Source organism: Protopterus annectens, chromosome 3.part1 (genome assembly GCF_019279795.1).
Source record: "Protopterus annectens isolate FY-2018-M chromosome 3.part1, PAN1.0, whole genome shotgun sequence".
NCBI classification, from domain to species: domain Eukaryota; kingdom Metazoa; phylum Chordata; order Ceratodontiformes; family Protopteridae; genus Protopterus; species Protopterus annectens.
The window spans coordinates 34112034-34132735 of NC_056732.1; the positions used below are offsets into that span (position 1 = coordinate 34112034).

Consider the following 20702-nt stretch of genomic DNA (forward strand, 5'->3'; position numbering starts at 1 on the left):
CTATTCTACCATCATGTCTACTAAAACCACCTTAACCTGAACTAAACTACTACTCTGTGCCACACTAACATCTGTACTAACCTCAACATATCGAATAACCTCCTATGAACACTCAATTACTTCTCATCCTAACCATCCAAGAAAACAATCACTTCCATATACTCTCACATTCACCCTTAATAATATCACTATTTCATCCACACCTAGATACATACTAGCTAAATACCACAGACTTGCCCACATTAAATACAACAACCTTACAACAAAGAAATCCCTTTACCAAATTAGTAACATACATTCTCTTTTACTTTCTCTAAAAAAGCATTCCTTACTGGATGGAGACATACATCCTAATCCTGGCCCACATAATGTCCCATCCACTGGCCATCTCACCAAAAATCCCACTATCCCCCTCCTCATCCCCAACAAACACCCCAACTCTCTCCTCATTGCACATCTCAATATCCAAAGTGTAAATAACAAAGTTCCCCATGTTCATGCTCTCCTGGATATACACTCTTTTGATATTCTATGTTTAAAAGAGACTTGGCTTAAACCTAAAACACATGATAATGAAATTATCCCACCAGGTTATAACATATTTAGACTTGACCATATAAAAAGAAAAGGGGGTGGGGTAGCACTTCTTTTTAAAGATGGACTATAAGTCAACTCTATACCCTATAACCCACCTAAAGAAAACCATGCTGAAGTCCTTATTTCCAAATTACAGCTCAACTCTAGTAAATCCTTATATATCTTTTGTATCTATCTACCTCCCGGAAACAATATCAGCATTCTAGAGGATATTCTGAGCTGGATCTCAACATCCTTCCCACAAGAAACAATTATCCTAGGAGACTTTAACATAGATTGGAAGAACATAAATACTGAACACCCTACCTCTCACATTAACCTTCAAGGCTTCTCTCAGACCATTACCTCCCCAACAAGAATAAACAAACTAAACAAAAAAGAGAGCATTTTGGATTGGATCCTTATTAATAACTACCACCAAAATTATACAGTTGGTATCCTCCCTGAAGATGTAAGTGACCATTCCTTGACTTATATAATCAGGCAAAAGTTTAATACCTCTCACCTAACCTCATATAAGACTATACGGTCCAATAAGCAATTTAACCAACACCTTTTCCAGAGTGAACTCAGTGCCTGTGATTGGTCTCAATTAAAAACCCTCCCACTTGAGCAGGCTGTTGAATATTTCAACTCTAAGTTCTTAGAAATCCTGGACCACTATCAGAACTAGGTCCAAACCTGCCCCCTGGCTTACAAATGAAACCAAGAAAAAAATCCTCCTCAGAAATAAAGCCTGGTCTAAGTGGCGAACTACCAAAAGTACATCAGATCAACAAAGCTTTAGACATATGAGAAACATGACAAAAAAAGATATTATCTCAGACAAAAAAAACTTCTACTGTAAAATGCAGCAAACTAACCAAAACAACCCTCAAAAATTCTGGGCTAGTATCAATAAACTCCTCTATCCAGGTCACTCAGGAATGCCAACCCCAACAGGTGCAACACATGAGACTCCTATCCAAACTGCCAATGCTTTCAATTCCTTCTTCACAGAGGCTATCCAGTCTCTAGCCAGTCAACTAGCTCCTGATAGAGCCAGCCTTCTTAACTCTTCTCCGAGCTCTCTTCCTACCTTCCAATTTCAACCCACCTCTACAAATTATATCTGTAAACTCATTCTAAAACTTAAACCTTGTACTCCTTCTGCTGACCAGATCCCAGCCGAATACCTGCAAAAAGCAGCTAAAGAAGTAGCTTACCCGATATCCATCCTGATTAATAGAACTACTAACAAGGGAAGCATCCCTAACATCTGGAAAATCTCACATATTATCCCCCTACACAAAGGTGGCAACTCAAATGAATACTCTAATTATCGACCTATATCCCTACTAACCCCCTTAGCAAAAATAATGGAAAAATGTATTCACCATCAGCTTCTAAACCATTTAATTCAACATAACATACTTGCTGAAAGCCAACATGGCTTTAGGCCATTCCACAGTACTACTACTGCCCTGTTATCTTTTACGGATACCATAAACAAAAACCGCAATAACAATGTTCTCTCTTCCTCTCTATTTATTGATCTCTCAAAAGCATTTGATATGGTAAACCACTCTCTACTTATAAATATTCTGAAATCACTCTCTCTTGATACTATGGCTGTACAGTGGTTTACTTCCTACCTCAGTAATAGGCAACAGGCTGTGCTGTGGGAGAATAAACTATCATCCCACCTTCCAGTCTCACTGGGTGCCCCTCAGGGCTCCATTCTAGGCCCTCTCTTATTCTCAATATTTATCGATGATCTCTACCTAGCTATTCCTCAGGCAACCTGCATTCAGTATGCAGATGATTCTACTTTAATCTGTGCAGCTGAATCTTCAACAGAACTACAATCCCTAACTCAGAAAACATTTAACATAGTTGAAACCTGGTTCTTAAAACGTTGCCTTCTCTTGAATCCCAAAAAAACAAAGCTCCTTCTCTTTACACCTACCCGCAAATCCATGCCCTTAGATTTCTCTGTCATTTCTAACAATGGCACCCTCATATCCCCTGATTCTGCCACCAAACTCCTAGGAATAACTATAGACAATCACCTCAGCTTTGATAACCATATTAACAATACTATAAAAACAGTCAACAGAAAAATGGGCTCCATATACAGGATTAAGTATTTTTTCACTCCAACCACCAGAACTACTATTGCCCACTCTCATCTAATCTCAACACTACTCTATGCCTCACCTGTTTACACCAACCTATCCAAGAAGAATCTTCTTAAACTCACTACATCTTACAACAACATTGCCAGATTTGCTACTGGTAATCACTTTAGAACTCATCACTGCCAGAATCTAAAACAACTAGGATGGCTTGAACTGCAAAATCAGCTTTATTTTAACCAACTAACCATTGTTCATAAGATCCTCGACCAGCCCAACAACACTCCTATACTCTTAAACCTCATTACTCCGTATAAAAATCTGAATACCTTACGCTCAGCTAACAAACCTCTACTTAGTATTAGTAAGTCTAATAACATGGCAGGAAACTCTCTTTTCTCTTACACAACTGGGAAATACTGGAATTTTCTACCTAGTGATCTTATATCACTTCCTTCCCTACCCCATTTCAAACAAAAACTCAAAATACACCTTAGAACACACTGGTTGTGCCCTTGCACTAACCCTGACTAACATATTACCTCAGTGACCAAGTTTCTCCTAACTCCTCTTTAATTATAATTTAATGCTCTTTCTGCAAACTTTAGAAAAATAGAAAACCCACTTTAGTGACGTTCTACCTCACATGGTTATCTTGAGCAACATGTTATCAATACTCTTCTGCAACAACTCTCATGAAATTGTAAACCTTAAGTTTTATCTACCTCATGTGAATATTTTGTCTCACATTATTGTAAATATTTGTCTTGTAATATACTATAAAATGTTTCTATCTACTGCTATGTTAACTTGATTGTAACCTGACAAACACTGTTTGTATTTGTAACCTTATACATTTTGTTATAATGTATCTGTCTTTGGAGCTTTTCTCCCCGGGCCTCTACTGAAAATGGACATATATCCAGTTGGACTAGCCCGGTCAACAAATGTAAAATAAAAATAAAATAAATATATATATAGACATAAATATATATATATATATATATATATATATATATATATATATATATATATGTATGTATACACATACATACGTGTGTGTGTGTGTGTGTGTGTGTGTGTGTGTGTGTGTGTGTGTGTGTGTGTGTGTGTGTAAGAGTATGTGGGTAATACATGTACATACTTCTGTTCTTTGTGTTATGTATGTCTGCCTTTTAATTTCTCCAAGTCTTTTGGGTTTCTAATACCATGACGGGAATGGACCCCATTCATAAGTCAAAGTACGATTAAAGTTCATGAAGCTAGTATTGTTTCACTCTTTGATGTTAGCCAAAAGTGCTCTTCACAGCACCCGCAATGTGCCCAGTAATGACTCCTTCTGCAATTCGCATGGTTTTACATGAATTGGTAACATATCTAAATACAATTGTAAATTCTTTTTTATAAGACCAGTTGCTCCTACTACTACTGCAACTGTCTGGTCATCTTTCTTCCACATGGCTCTCGTTCTGCCTGCAGATCAAGGTATTTTATGACTTTGTGTCTCTCTGTATGCAGGACACTGTAGTCACTGGGTGTGGCAATTTCAATGATCAGTGCTACTTTTGTCTTCTTTTCTTGGACCACTATATCTGGTTTTCTAGCATCTGTCTTTTGAACTGTTGGTAAAAGGTGATCCCATGTGATATAAACTTCATCATTTTCTATGATTCTTTGTGGCTCATGTTTCCAGTGTTTTTCAGCCACTTTGATAGAATAATATTTTCACAGTCTCCAGTGTAACACTCTTGCCACATTTTTATGCCTTTCAGTATACAGTCCCTCTGCCATTAATGTGTCGCAACCAGCAACAAGATGTGTGACTGTTTCCAATCTGGTTTTACAAAACCTACATTTGTCTGTTTCTCCCACATGTTCACTGGACATTGTAAACCAGTGTGTATGTAGCCCACTGTCTTGGGCTGACAGTGTTAACCTTTCATTTCTTATGCATGTCCTTAGTGTGTCTTTTTATTGTTTGCCATGTCTTTGCTCAAATCCAGCTGACAAATTTACTTCTAATTTCCTTTGCATAGTGACACATATAAATCATATGATATCAACATGTTTAATGATCCCTCCATATTGCTTGTACACAGGTGGTTTGGCCCTTTTCTATATTGCATAAGGTTTTTGAATACATTTTGTGTGTGCTCACCTAGCTCATAAACATAAATAAATAATCAAATATGCAAGTGATTCTAAGAGTTAATTGAATACATACATAGAAAATCACTGCTGGTTAATAGGTCAGCATTTCATTTTGTGTAACTTCTAGTCATAGGAACAAAAATGTATTTTTACTGCACTGCTGTTTCAAAGCAGGCATGAAGTTTAAAATAGAATAATTTTTCACAGCTCCCTGGAAGCAGTAAGCCAACAGAAAGTTTGAGATAAGAGAAAACTGTGTCAAACATTTTCATTATATATTCATTGTATTTGTGTATCTGTGCCACTAGAAACATGCAGAAATGTAACACCTTGCTTCCAGTTATAGCCTGGTAAATGATTTAACGGGCAAAGGCTATCTATGTAGCTGGGTGAACCAGCAATAATGCAAAGGGTATTCCTAAAATGGTTATAAAATGCCTGAATGTAGAAGATGGACTTACACATAATTTGCTCTGCACTGTGGCCCTGTAATTCGAGTTCCTGAAGGCAATGTTAGATTTGTATCTCCTGTCTTGGAGAAGGTTACATACATTGTGGATACTTTGGCATGTAGCAGGAATGGCCGATAATCAGTAAAGCTCTGTTATATTAACTGCTGTTGAAGCCCACAGGCTTTAAAATCTAAATTCAAACTTGTGCACAGAAGAAGTTAGTTTGATACCCAAAGTCAGCAACATTAAGCAGTTGAAAATCCCAATAGTTTGTGAAAATATAGATAAAATAGATAGATAATGCACACAAAAGGAGTCATGCACGGCCCTTACACACATCACTCAACTGTCCACATTTTCACAAAATGACCAGATTTTTTACTCATATTTTTGGTCTTTTCCTCATAAAATTTGTGGTTTTCTAGCAAGTCACTGAGGACTAAAATCACAAAATAGTGACATATATTTGAGGTTCAAAGTTCATATCCTTCAGAAATTACAAGCTAACAAATCCTGTTATTCTAGCAACTTTCTAAATTTATAAGAGCAATATTTAAAAATCTGTCCCTATTTTTGGGCTTTTGTCTCCCCATTATTTTAGTCTTTGTCCAAATTTCTTCTACTAAGAGGTAGAGGGGTACGCCGTCATACCTGAGAGTGAAAACGAAAGCTAAGGCGAGATGTCACATGTTCATTTTCAGTTCCTCAAAAAAGGAACGTCGGCTGTCCACTCGCACTTCTTTGTATAAAGCATGCATTTTTCAAGAACATGAAACTTTATTTCAGTTTAACTATCTGTAACAGATATGCACCTTTTTCAAGTAATATCCATCGCTGTCAAATACTGTTGTATCTGATCATAAAGGTCTGGTTTACTTGTTGGACTGATAAAACTTTACATGCAGGTAACATTTCTTGAACTTGAACCATATGTTAACTTACTAGTACTTATGTAACTGCTGTGTTAACTCAAATGTGACCAATGGTATCATTTCAATGCATTTTCATGCAATTATCGTTTTAAAAAGTGCAACAGCAATGGCTGATAAGCAGATACCTCCTGGCAGTAATAACCACCCTTCCCTGTCATTAGTGCGGCTGGTGGGTCATTGTAGCAAATGCCCCTTCCACACCATTATGTGTGATTCCAAGTGGGGTAACTAATCTATTAGTAACTACACTGATCGTAATAGTCATTTACTGTGGGCAATAGAAATAATGCAGTGAAGTCAAATAAGGTGTGTTTGTGTGTGTGTGTGTGTGTGTGTGTGTGTGTGTGTGTGTGTGTGTGTGTGTGTGTGTGTGTGTGTGTGTGTGTGTGTGTGTGTGTGTGTGTGTGTGTGTGTCTGCATGTGAGAGTATACATGCATATTTGTATTTTGTACATTTAGGTAGCCTGAACTGAGTCCTTGGAATATTTTAGGGCATGAAAGGTACAAATAAGTACATCATTAGTCCTTTCATACTTATGATTCACATCCATCTCCTACAGTGACCCTGTGAACAGTCACCACCATCCATCGAAATTGCTTTGGAGAATCCAAGTGGGTTTTTTTTGTCTTTCCTTTTGAAATGGGTGAGCTAAGATCATAAGGCAAAGTGCTCATGCTGTCCATGATATTAATTCACGCCGAGTAAACACAGTACGCACTGGAATTTGTTATTGTGTTCTAATATGACTTCTGTCAAAAAATGCAAATGTTTATGTATGGAGTGCTTTTTAAGAAACCGTGAGCATATCATTCTGTGTGTAAAGGCAGTGCTTATGAAACAATTAGACATGCAGATGAGCACAGTAAAGTAAAGCTGAAAACTGCATAAATGCTTGCTTGTACTTCTTTTAAATAATGATTATTATTGTTATAAGGATTACTAGGTAGAAATATGTTTCTCAAAAAAGCACAGGCTAAGTTCACTTATAGACTTACACACTGTCAGTTTGCTTGTACCTTGGGTATCTGGGCTGCTCCACAGTGGATGTTTCACAGGCATGACTAGGGCCAAAGCCAAAGCAACATACCATGGTCAGATTCACAGCAGGCGTCAGTGCAAATTCATAGTATCATAGGATTATAGGAGGTTATTAGGCAATTGACCAGGAGGTCATTTCAAGCCTAGCTGTTTCATCCCAATGTAATACAATAGATACTTTAATACCCAGGATTGTATTTATTAATGACTGCCCATGTCCAGGAGGACCATGAGCACTATCCCTGGTAAGAATTTACTGCACCCCTATCCACTCCTCCAGGTTCCTTTTGAACAGTTTCAGAGAGGTGCTCTGCTTCACATGAATTGGCAGCCTATTCCAAAGACATGGCAGTTTCTGGGAGACAAATCTGTCCTTCCAGGACATCCTGTTGAAGTCGTAGGCCATATTTAGGTCCCTGGAATGTGTGGCTCTAGTCCTGTTTGATGTACAGATGTGCAGCAGGTTCATTAGGTTTGGGTCTGAGATTGCACTGTAAGCCAGGCAGAAGTCTCCCCTAAGAAACCTCTATGATGCAGAGTATAGTGACAGGGACTTCAGTCAGTCTGTGTAAGTCACGTGCTGGAGTCCCTTGATCTTCTTAGTTAGAAACCTCTGAGGTCTCTCCAATTGCTGCAGGTGCTTTGCATGGTACATGCCAAAAAGGGCTTTATACTCAATTATGGGCCTGATTAGTGACAAGTATAGAGGGATTAAAACCTCCTTTTCTCTAGGGTAGACACGTGGTAGTCAAAGTTAAGGTCACAGCCTACTTGTGATCCCAGATCTCTTACCACTTCGTAGATGATACATAGGGTATTGTTGTTAATTTGATAGTGTGAGGTGGCTTGGTCTTTACCGAAGGGAATGATGATGCATTTCTTTGCATTCAGTTTGAGACTGAGAATAAAACACTAGTCACTGGTCTGTGTAAGACCCTCCTGAGGTATACTGACATTATTTGGGGATTCACTAATTGCACCCAGTTTGTAGTAGTCTTCACTTAGTCAGACACAGCACCTTAGTTTTGGCCTAAACTTTTGACCAGTTTATAACAAACAGTAGGGGTCCAGCACTGACCATTGTGGCACCCCGCTGGTGACAGTTTTGCTGGTTGATGTGGAGTCACCCAATTTGATAGTGTGTGACCAAATGAAGAGCCAATTGTCAACCCATCTTACAACAAAGGGGTTTACATTCAGTTTGCTACATTTATTGGTAATGCCTGTATGGGATTGTGTCAAAGGCCTTTGCTGAGTTGAGGTATGCTGTGTGCACAGATTTGCCTTCATCAATGGCCCTGGTCACATTTTTGAAGAAATCCACCAGGTGTAACAAAGAATCTGCCCTTGACAAAGCCAAATTGGGTCAGATCCAGGGTTTGGAGGTCGCCTATGTCTTTATTTATGAGGTTCATGATGATACTGGAGGGATAGATTCATCACCCAAAGACTCCCTATGCTGTCTATTACATGTGAACATACGAGTGGTAGCGCTGCCTTGTTCCTGCCTTGTTCAAGAGAAATCTTGACCAATGGAGGATGGGAGATAGGGGATACCCCCAGTACCTCAGTGTCACTGCCGACAGCAAGAAAAAAAAAAATGTATAGTATAGTTATTAAACTAAATGGGTGGCCACAAAGCGATGATGGATGGCTTGTAAATGCCCTCGGGCAGATAGCCTAGTATGAACCTATGAACCTATGAACCTATACATTCCATGGCCTTACAGATGAGGCTGATCAGACTTATTGGTCTAGAATTCCCTGGGTCTGTTGCTAGGCCACCTTTGTGGAGGGGAATAACTATTGCTGTTCTCCATTCTGCAGGAACAAAGCTATTGGTTAGGTTATGATTGACTAGAGCTCTTAATGGTGATGGTAGTTCATGTTTTAGTTTGTTTAGAAGACAGCCTGGGATGCTGTCTGGTTCCATAGAGGCTGTGTTTTTTTGCCTTAGACAAGGCTTTAATGATCTGCTCTTTGGATATGTAGGGTGGAGGGAAGTTGGGAGCAAGGTTTGTGAAACATTTGGAGGGGATAAGGGAGTGAAATTTTCAACAAATCTGTCCACTAGCAGGTTTGCTATCTCAGTGGGTCAGTGTGTGTGATACCATTGGTCACTAGTTCTGCACATGCTTGGGTCCCACCTTTTAAGCTACTTACTTAGCTGGAAAAGGCCTTATGATTATCCTTGGCTGTGACTGCTAAGTTTTTCTCAAAGTTACCATCAAACAATTTGATGTATTGTCATATTTGCCTATTGAGGCTGAGAAGGGTGCTTTTCCATTGTTGGACAACAATTTTTTTTGCATTTGTTGTAAGGTTTGTTGATGCTGGATGTCCACCAAGACGGACCTGTTTTTACTTGGGGCTCTGGCTTTGATTTTGCCTGGAACAGCCAAGTCTATACATTTATACAAGTGATTGTACAGGACTTTAGTGTAAGCTTTGGTGTAGTTACCACTTCCAGCTGGGGGGTGGAGCTTGGAATGCATTTACACCTTCCTCTAGGAGGGTATAGTTTGCTTTGGTGAAGTTTTTTAGTCTCACTTCACCATTTGTGATTTCTGGTGTTATTCCCCATTGGTGTTGTTTCCCAGTTGATGGTGGGATATTTGAAATTCCCCATGACCAGAGTATTTGGCAATATTTGGAGTATCTCCAGTTTTGTCAAGTAGGCCTCATGGGCATCATGATCCATGGAGGGGGATCTATAACTAGCTGTGACTTGAAAGGGAGTCTTACCCACAGTAATCTCAACATGGAGTAACTCTGTGGAGTTATCCAGTCTAGCTAGTCGCAAGCTGAATTTATCTGTACTATAGATAGAAACACCACCTCCTTTGGTTCTCACACAGTCATTTTGCGGTCTGAAGGTGTGGATGGCATTGTAGGCTTGCAAGGCTGGGGTACTTTCTGAGGCCGTGAACCAGGTTTCTGTGACTGCACAGACATCTACATTCTCCAATGATAGAAGTGCTTCCAGAGTGTGCAGTTTTTGGTTTAAGATCCTAGCATTTAGCAGCATAACCCTTATTTTGTTATGGTTGGCAATTTTCACATAGACAGTTTTGTTTTTGAGACAAAGAACTTGGCTAAAAAAGAGACAAGAGCCATTGCCTGCAGCTGAAAGACTAGTGGTGTCAGGTATAAACCCTCTTTGGCAAAGCAGTGAGGTTTGTTGACCATGTCATTCCAGGATAGCAGAAACTGGATCCCCTTTGAATGACACCAAAAACTAAGCCAATTATTGAAATCAATCATTTTTTGTTTATACTGTGGGATCAATCATTTTTTGTTTATACTGTGGGATCATTCTAGGTGAGGGAAATATGCTCCTCAAGCTTAGGGATATATCTGTCTAGGACACATACTCGGAGAGCTCAGTCATGTCTCTCTTCATATAATCCAGTGCAGTACATCTCAGGTCATTCATTCCAACATGAGCTAAGACAGAGTCATAATGGTTCTTGTTGCTGAGAGACCTGAGTGCATGTGTGGTCTGATTAATCCTGGCACTGGACAGGCAGCTGATTGTAACTTTTTCCTTATCTAACTTTGTGAGGGGGACATCTGCGTGTTTCACTATGGAGTCTCCAGTAACAAGAACATTTGTTTTTTGAGTGTTACGCCTTAAAGGCTTGGTAGGTGAGACCCTGGTGTTGCTATATGTCTTGCATGCTGTGGGAACTGTATTAGTTTAGCAGTCTTTTGTTTTGGAGGGCTCTGGTGTTTCAGTAAGTTTTTTGAGAGAATATTTGCATATGTTGATTTATGTGTTGGATGCATAGTACGTGTATAAGTTGTGGTACTACGTGCATGAGTAGTGGTAGGTGAGTTAACATAGCTGGCCTATGGCTGGCATGCAGACATGCATGGTTTGAATCAATAACAGACATGCTAGGCTAGCAGATAAACAGGAAAATATTATTTCTGAATTACAAGCATCACCCCCTAGTGCTGCTCTAAAGTGTAAAATGCTTGCACACTCTGACATTATGCATTAAACCTCATGCACAACATATCAGTGACATGTGGCAGAATGTAGCTGCTCATCATATCACCCATGTGCCTAACAAAAATACAGCAAGTCAGTGCACTGCATGAGAAGTACCCTCATTCGAATGCACATAGCACAAATGGTTATATGCCTGCAATTTTGCTAGATATGCCACAGTTTTCATTGCCGAATGACATACTGAAAAATGAACTGCAGTAACAGTAATTCTGCTGGGTGAATCAAGTTTCTGACAGCAGAGAAAAATAGTTTAAAAAAGACACAACTGAGGGGGTATGCAATTTTTCTGCAGTACTGACGTAAGACATAGTTCTCAGGTATTTTGTGCAAGTGAGCCCTTACCTTGAACAGTACAGATACATAGACTAATCTGGTCTATGGTCATAGGCTGTTTGTATCTGCATATAAACCATTTGTAATAAATGTCACTGTATATTTATGCTGTAGCTGTGAAATGGCCTGCCTATCCCTGTACTATTCTGTATATTTCTGCTCAAAAGTAGTGTGTATGTATGTTGTGGAGAGACATGAAATGGACCTCCCCACATGTAACATCAATATCATAGCCCAGTAGTCCACTTTCACCCCTTACCCCCTACATGGCACCTAGTTAGACTGTCTGTGAAACTCTTTTTTTTCATAGCTCTGGCTCGGGTACGATTGATGTAACCCACTCTCTGTAGCATGTCAGTGGCACTTACCATACTCCTGTCTTTGTCAAAACCTGAATCATACTTACCTGTGGAAACTCACAATTTGTATTTGGTAGCCTACTGTCCCAGGTCTTAACCAGTCACTATCTTACAGTTATGTCTCTTTCCACAGCTCTCATCCTATCCTCAAGAGATGCTGGGCAGAAGGGGATGAACAATTACAGCTGAGCAGAGGAAGATGTCCTGCTACAGTTAATTAGGACCTATGGGCACCACTTGTTGGGCCAAGTGGGTACTCAAAAGCCACTTTGAGAGATGATGGTTCATGACATCAATCCTTTTGACTGGCAGAACTACACAACACAAAAATGATGGACGCATGTTAGTAACACGATCACACAGGTATACAAGAAGGCACACAACATAGTCGCAGAGAGGCCATCCATTGGAGGTGGAGAGGTTCACCTCCTACTGCATGTCTAACTGATGAGTAGGAGTTTCAAGGGTCACTACATGAAGGTGATGAAGCCATAGTTATCATACATAGAGGAAAGGACATAGGTCCTAGGAGTAATCAACTCTCACATGTCTCAGAGAGAGAGATGCGCCATGTTAGCAACCACAATGAAAGTACAAACATCAGCTGTGCAGACATAGGGTGCAGGCAGGCCACATATAATACAGTGTGGGTATTTCCCATAGGTAGGTCAGGTGGGCACACACATAGTAATGACACCGGGGTATGTTTCTGTTGCATACCTGCATATTCGGGACTGCTGTTTGTGTGGGTAGTACAGGTGCTTATGTTTAGTCTGTCCTGTCTTGTTCTGTCTTGTACATTCAGGGGCTAGGCCACCACTGTGGTGACATCTGTTTAAGCTGGGTCTGGACAGCAGACTGATGCCAGTACTGTGCAAGGTGTGATGATGATGTCAGCACTATGCAAGGTGTGATGATGATGTCAGCACTGTGCAAGGTGTGATGATGATGCTGACATACACACCTTGGCACTGTCCTTGTCTCTCCTGGGTGGTCCTTCACCTATAAAATGGAGTGATGGGATGGTCTGACCATCACATGAGCTACAGGCTGTACAGCCTGAGCACTCACTTTCCCTACCATTGCCCCCCTACTGCTACCCCCCCCCCCAGGCTTGTACCCCTGTGGTTTGCAGCAGCAGAGGAAATGACAAAAGGAAAAAAATGGTGGCACTGTGGATGCCTATCCTTGTTGTATGAAAATGGTTCTTTTTTGATGTTCCCTCACTAAAAGTTATTACGTTATCATCTTACTGGCATCCAAGCAATACATTAGTCATTCCCACCATGTCTGATTTGTCTTGGGGGTAATTGCAGCAATTCTGTATAGTCAGCTGTGTTGTAAGGGTGTGGGAGTGCTTAACATTTTCACAGATTATTTCCTCCCCCAGTGCTATACCTCTAATTTTCACATCATTTACTACACTGTGCCTACTTACTGCTTCCCTGCCACTTTAACCTGTCCCTTCCTCCCTCTGCCCTTCTGTCTCCTACTGTACTTACGCTGTGCTTAATCTCCTTACGGTTATGTACCTGCAGATATATTGCAGTCATGTGTTACTTGAATGCACTCCATGCACCTTGTCAATATATTTCGCTAACATGTCACTGAAATGTATGCCATTTATCACTTGTAGATGTCAGTTATTGAACTCCTTTCACTATTGTTTCTATTAGCAGTTTCATTCACTGTAGTAGTACTCTATGATTTTTTTTTCTATTTATGTGATTATATTTTCTTTGTATATAATTTTGTAGAGCTTTTCTCCCCGGGTCTCCACTGAAAATAGGCTCATTCCAGGCCCAGTGGACTTTCCCAGTTAACAAATGCAATAAATAAATAAATAAATAAATAAATAAATAATTCCTTTATGTTTCCCCAACTCAGACAGACTAGGCTACCTTTCTACTGCAAGTAGAATAGCAGTTCAGTCTTCTTAATGTAAAACACACTCTTCAGTTAGCCAAAACTGAATAGTTAGTAGAAACAAATCAAACAACTAGTTACAACCAATAAGTCTCACTTTAAGCCTCCCTGTGCAATTCCCAACTTGGGCAGACCAGGCTACCTTTCTACTGCCACTAGAACTGGAGTCCCAATCTTCTTAATGGAAAAACACACTTTAGTAAGCCAAAAGTGAAAAGGTGCCAGAAAACAAAAAGGCTAATCTTTCATGGTTCAGTCATGCACAGGTCTCCTCCTGCCTTGACAACTGTAATTTCCTCTCCTCTGGGACAAGCTAACACCCTGATTAACTGCTTGCAACCAATGCAGAACTAGATATTATGTCATGCCTGTCTTGTCAGGTCTAGCTGCCAACTTATCTGTCAGTATATAACTTTAGTCCCATTTAATTGACATTTCTGTGCTACCATATTGCCCTCCTGGTGGTGCTAGTGGTTCCCCAAGTACATTTACAAAGATCTGGTATTCATTCTTTTGTCTGTCAGACATTGCACCAATGGCACATACTGTCTCAGCAGCTTAAGAAGTGCCCTGCCTTAGCTTCTTCCTACAGGTCTCTTAAAACTCATTTGAGCTTGTATTTAATGGTATGTGTTTTTTTTTCATATTTTATCTTAGCTGATTTTATTTTAAATTTAACTTTTGCTTTGGGCAACTACTTGTTCTTTTGTCATTTTTTTTTAGTTCATTTTTGCTTGGACTATGTGTCATTTGGGTTGTGTTGGGAGGGTGGAGGTTGCTTGCATTTCTGCTTTGAAGGTCTCTGTTGCTTGAGCAGATTATTATTGAGAGCCTGGAATTATCAACTAGGACTCCAGAGGGCATCCACTGAATGAGAGTGTACCCCTTACAGGGAATGACAAACAATCTGCAATTACCTGGCAGTTGACAGAATGGTAGCCTTTTCCTCATGACATAACACAATCCATGGAGACCAGGTGGAACCTTCATTGCCACATGAGTGAAGTCTATAGTGCACAGTACTTCAGGGAGGTAGAAAGTGTCACAGAAGCCACTCACTGTGGTGGCTCTCTCCCATGTAGTTTTGTGTAAAAACATATGCTCAGCCACATGTGAAAGCAGACCAATATCTATGTCTATCATTAGTCTCTGGAAGCTTCCTAAAGCTAGTATAGTAAGCAGTATGCATGCTATAGTGTCCACTGTTATTGGATGTCCACTTCTTCTGATCCTGTTTGTGAACAATACATGCTAGCCACAAGCCACATAATATCATAATGTCTTGATTGGCTAGAGGTTGGTAGCCCCCCACATAGTTTATGTAAATATTGTTTTCTCCAAATAGCTATTCATTGTAGTTATAAGTATCCATGTGTAAGTTTTAAAATGTATGAAGTATGTGGAGGGCTACGCCCTTCACCCCCCCCATTGTGGGGGGCTGTGCCCCCCACACCCCCCCTAACTATATATACTAACTCCAGGATCGCACTACCGTGGGGAAAAGGGCATATAGCATTTTCAATGTTTTGAGTTTCAGTCAAATGAGTTTTCAGTGTTTTGAGCTTTCTATGTTTTGGTTTCAGCCAAATGATTTTCCATCAAATGAGTTTTCCATCATTTGATAGGGACCCGTTATTTTCTACCGCATCACAGAAAGATTTGTTAGCACTATTGGGATTTGCTCCATTTATGCATTACTAATCTTGAGTCTGTTTATATATGGATCTGCTTCACTTGACCTAAAACTCATTTGACTGGCACCCATTTGACCGACACCCAATTGACTTAAATTTCATTTGACTGACAGCTCATTTGACTGACTCCCATTTCACCAATAGCTTACAATGCTGAATTTCAACATACTAAATCTTAAACCATTGACAAGCACACTTAGAACACCAATAACTAACCCTTTTCAGAACTTAAAAACTACTTACTTACCCTCTTAACAGAAACAGGACAGTGTGCACTCAAACTAGGAACTGGGGGCTACGCCCCCCCCAATGTGGGGGGTTGTACCCCCCAATTATATATACTAACTCCAGGATCACATTACAGTGGGGAAAATGGCATATACCTTTAACTTGCCTTACAGTACTCTACACGCTGCCACTACTGTTGGGAACGCACAAAACATTTGCCAAATTACTTTCAACACTTCCCATAAAAACGATTAGAGACAAACCCACAGTTAGAAACACTGCAACACTACTTTCTACATGACTATCGGAATTCTAACAGTCAGCACTGTAAGTTACAGTAATTTTTTTATCACAAGCAAGTCACAGGTGAAGGAAAACCCACAACAAGTTTATTTCTTAAATATCAGTGAAATGGGAGTCAGTCAAATGAGTTGTCAGTCAAATGAAATTTAGGTAAACTGGGTGTCAGTCAAATAGATGTCAGTCAAATGAGTTTTAGGATAAATGAAGCAGACCCATATATATATATATATATATATATATATATATATATATCTATATATATGGATCCCCTACACAACGCCAACATTCCAGAATGCTGATAACCATATGGCCGACACCATGTGATCGACATTTGGAATGCCGACATTATAAGAAGTCCGCAAAAAAGGAAAATAAAATTTCCTTTAAACTACCCCTTGTGGGGGGCTCTGCCCCCACCCCCCCGTAACTTTAATATACCAACTCTGAGATCGTACTACAGTGCAGGAATGAAAATCTTTCCATTCCACGCTATAGTGAGATGCCGGTTCCACATTGTCAGCATTCCGAATGTCAATCATATGGTGTCGACCATATGGTTGTCGGCATTTTGGAATGTCGGCAAACTGAAGGGGACCCATACATATATATATATATATATATATATATATATATATATATATATATATATCCCATTCATAAATTAGATCGTGACTGTAGATATGAGCCATTTGACCTAAGTGGTACATTAGCAACAGTCAAAGTAAGTCTTGGCCCTATCTGATCTTTTAACCATAGGATATTCCCTGAATATAATCTCAATCTCTTCTGAATCAAGTCCTAAATACTTTTAGATGTCAGCATAGCAAAATGAATATGTTAATATGTAAATGCTACTTTTAGCTTTGACTGTAATAAACTAAGTTTTCGTATTAGAGATACTGTTGTAATGATCATTTTGCTGTGATCGTCTGTTTTCACCGTCTTACATTACATATCAGTTATTCAACCAGTAGCTGTTAGACAAACGTTACTTTTCAGAATTGCTTTCTATATTGTACTACATTATGAACAAGCTTTAGTTTGATTGAATTTAATTTCTTGTTCACTAATTCAACTGATTCTTTGCACACGATGTTCATCCACAACCTACGCCACAAGAAGGATAAATGCAATATATATAGGCAGTTTAGAAAAAAACAACTGATTATTCTGCATGTTTTCAGAGACGGGGAAACTGGTATACCCCAAACATTCTAGCACTGAAATTAAATGAGCGGAAGGTACAAAGTTGCGTCTAATTTTTATATATCTTCCATATTTATATTGGGATACTTTAGATAAATTGGCTAGGTAGAAACATTTCTGAGGTAGGATGTGGAATCTTGATCTACGTGTATTTGCCTTGTTATCATATATACAGAAACTAAAAGGTACTTGTAACTCTTTGCACACAAATGAAATTCAGATAAATAATTATTTAGTTGTGGATTGTAAGTAAATTTAAGAAATGTCTAATGGTGCCAAGTTTTCTGAGAAATGAATGAAATATTGTAATATATCAATGCCATATACTTACTAGATAGATTCCTATATCATTTTGTCACATAAATATATGGTGTATCTTAATGAGATGTACAGTAACCCTTAGGTACTTCACAATACTGCAGCAGCCATATCAAGCTATAGCCTCGTGTGACATACCTTTTCTCTTGGAGATCTATTTGAAGCATATGTGAGACTAAAGTGGCATGTACAGTAATCATCGCACACTGCATAACTATCCTTATTTGTATTTCTAAGGTCCAATGCAAGAAACAGCGTATGACTTTTGGCGAATGATATGGCAGGAAAATATCGCCAGTATCGTCATGGTGACAAATCTGGTAGAAGTGGGAAGGGTAAGTCCATTTTTGTTCTTTTATTGAACAGTTTAACAAAACTGGTTTAATAATGACTGCTTCTTAAACCCGTTTCCCAAATTTTCTTCTTAAACCTGTTTCCAAAACTGTTTTTGTATGTCGCCCTTGGAATTCCGGATACTGGCTAAGGCTCTTGCCGCCCCTATAGTGCCTTTTTCAGGCAAGGTTCAAATGACAAATTCACCACCATAACAGGTACAAACAAGCAAAATCTGAGGGTAATGCTACTCAATGCTAGAAGTCTAAACCTTGAAATGCACTCACTCGAGGCACTCCTTAAAATGGAGAACATCGACATCTGTGCAGTGACAGAGACCTGGTCCAAAGATCCAGAGAGCACCTCTGCATTACCAGGCTATAATTCATACCACACTTTTCGGCCACCTAACCTGGACCAAAACACTAAAGGCGGAGGCATGTCCATATTCATTAAGGGTATCTACACCTCCAGGCTAGTTACACAGCATAATGCATCCAAGATTATCCAAGTGCAACTAACTCTGGGCAAGACCGCAGTCCAAATTGTAGCTTGCTACAGAGCCCCCACCATGCCCCAGGATTCCCACTCCTAATTTCTTGATACACTGGAAAGTATTAGGGTACAATCCAACACCCTAATAATGGGTGATTTCAACTACCCCACCATTAACTGGGAAAACTACTCATGTACCAACTCTTTTCCTCAACGTTTTCTGGAATTCATAAATTCCAACGCCTTGGATCAACTTATTCACACCCCCATCAGGGGCAACAATATCCTAAACCTGGTCATTACCAACATGGGCAACCAGTGTTCCACACCAGAGGTCAATTCCTCGTTGGTCAGATCCGACCACAAACTAATCACCCTAGATATCCACATCCCGCCCCCACCCCCAATTAGGGAAACCACCGTAAAAAACTTCTCCAAAGCCAACTTCACACTTCTTAAGCTGGACGTGGCAAACTTCATGACAACCATGCAGACAGACAGTAGAGGTACGACTGCTGAATCCTACACAAATGCACTTTATAAGCACTTACACGAGTGAATGGATCATGCTATCCCTAATAGAACCAAGATGAGTGAATGGATCATGCTATCCCTAATAGAACCGAGATGCTATCCTCCAAAAAAAGGAAGCCAGTCTGGTGGTCCTCTGCCATAAACAAACTCTACAACAGACGAAAGAAACTGTTGCAAAAAAGAGTAAAATCCCATGACTGGAGGAACTCCCTGGTAAACCTCAGTAAAGAGCTGAGATCCCTCATAAAATCCTCCAAAGCTAGTTACAAAAACAAAATTGCCACTGACTCTAAAGACAACCACAAAACATTCTATAGCTATGTCAAGAATCTCAATGACAACACTCAGATCTGCTCTGAGTTACAGCACAATGGCACTAAATATACAGAACCAACTGATATTGCCAACATCCTGGCAGATAGGTTCAGTGTTAACTTTACCCCCCTCTCACCCCCTAGAGGGCCCATCTCTGTACCGGAAGAATGCAAAGTTCCTGTAATCACGGCTGCACAGGTAAAGAACACACCCTCCAAAACCAAGAATACAGCATCCATGGGACCTGACAATATCCCAGGCTGCGTTCTTCACTAACTACAGAATGAACTGGCTCCATACCTAAGTACCATGTTCAGTCATAGCCTCACCTTAGGCTTTGTGCTGACTGAATGGTGCACTGCAACAGTTATCCCACTCCACAAAGGGGGAGCCACGACGGACCCCGGAAACTACCGCTCCATTAGCCTGATGAGCCTGGTCTGCAAGGCCATGGAACGTATCATCATGGAACTCATAAACAAAGACATTGGTAATCTCCAAACTCTGGACCCTACCCAGTTCGTATTTGTAAAAGGCAGATGATGTCTCCTAAACCTGACAGACTTCTTTGAAACAGTCACCAAAGCCATAGATGAGGGTAAGGTGGTTCACACAGCTTATCTAGATCTTACCAAGGCTTTGACACCATCCCCCCACTCTGGAATTATAGATAAGCTCACTAAACTAGGTATAAATCCCTACGTCACAAGATGGGTTGCCAACTGGCTCATGCACAAAACACACACTGAAAGTAGCAGACCCCATATCTGACTTCAGACCAGTGACAAGTGGCGTACCACAGGGTTCAGTCCTGGGTCCTCTCCTGTTTGTTATCTACTTCTCTGAAGTACGGAGTAAGACAGAAGGTCTTTGGCTAACGAAGTTTACAGATGACTGCAAACTAGGAGCCATAATCGAAACTCCTAACGATGTGGACATACTACATAAGGGCCTCACTGAGACAGATGCCTGGTGTCAAAGCCATGGCCTGAAGCTCAATGCCAAAAAGTGTATTGTCATCCCCTTTGGTAAAAACTCTGTACCCATGAACTACTACATAGCTGGTAGTCTACTTAATGCTGAAAATGTGATAAGAGACGTTGGGACACTGGTGGACAGTAGTCTCTCCTTTGAAAATCACATTGCCACCATGGTCAGGAAATCCTTCTACGTAGCTCACCTCATCACAAAAGGTTTCTCATCCAGAAAAAAAGAGGTCATTGTTCCCCTCCACTCATCACTCATTAAACCCATTATAGAGTACAACGTCCCTTTTGGCATATACCTCACAAGACATCTACAACAACTGGAAAAGTCACAGAAATACCTCACAAAGAGGATTACTGGCCTCA

General features: G+C 40.0%; 1 protein-coding gene across 8 annotated transcripts in view; it reads left to right on the plus strand.

Annotated features, from left to right (window-relative positions):
- The window catches only part of PTPRM (protein tyrosine phosphatase receptor type M), a 4358319-nt gene that overhangs the window by 3983035 nt on the left and 354582 nt on the right, over window positions 1-20702 (plus strand). For all 8 annotated transcript variants that reach the window (XM_044066519.1, XM_044066517.1, XM_044066518.1 and 5 more), the window contains one exon: window positions 17911-18008. In XM_044066519.1, the coding sequence (XP_043922454.1) occupies window positions 17911-18008 (98 nt within the window). The remainder of the gene's footprint in view (window positions 1-17910; window positions 18009-20702) is intronic.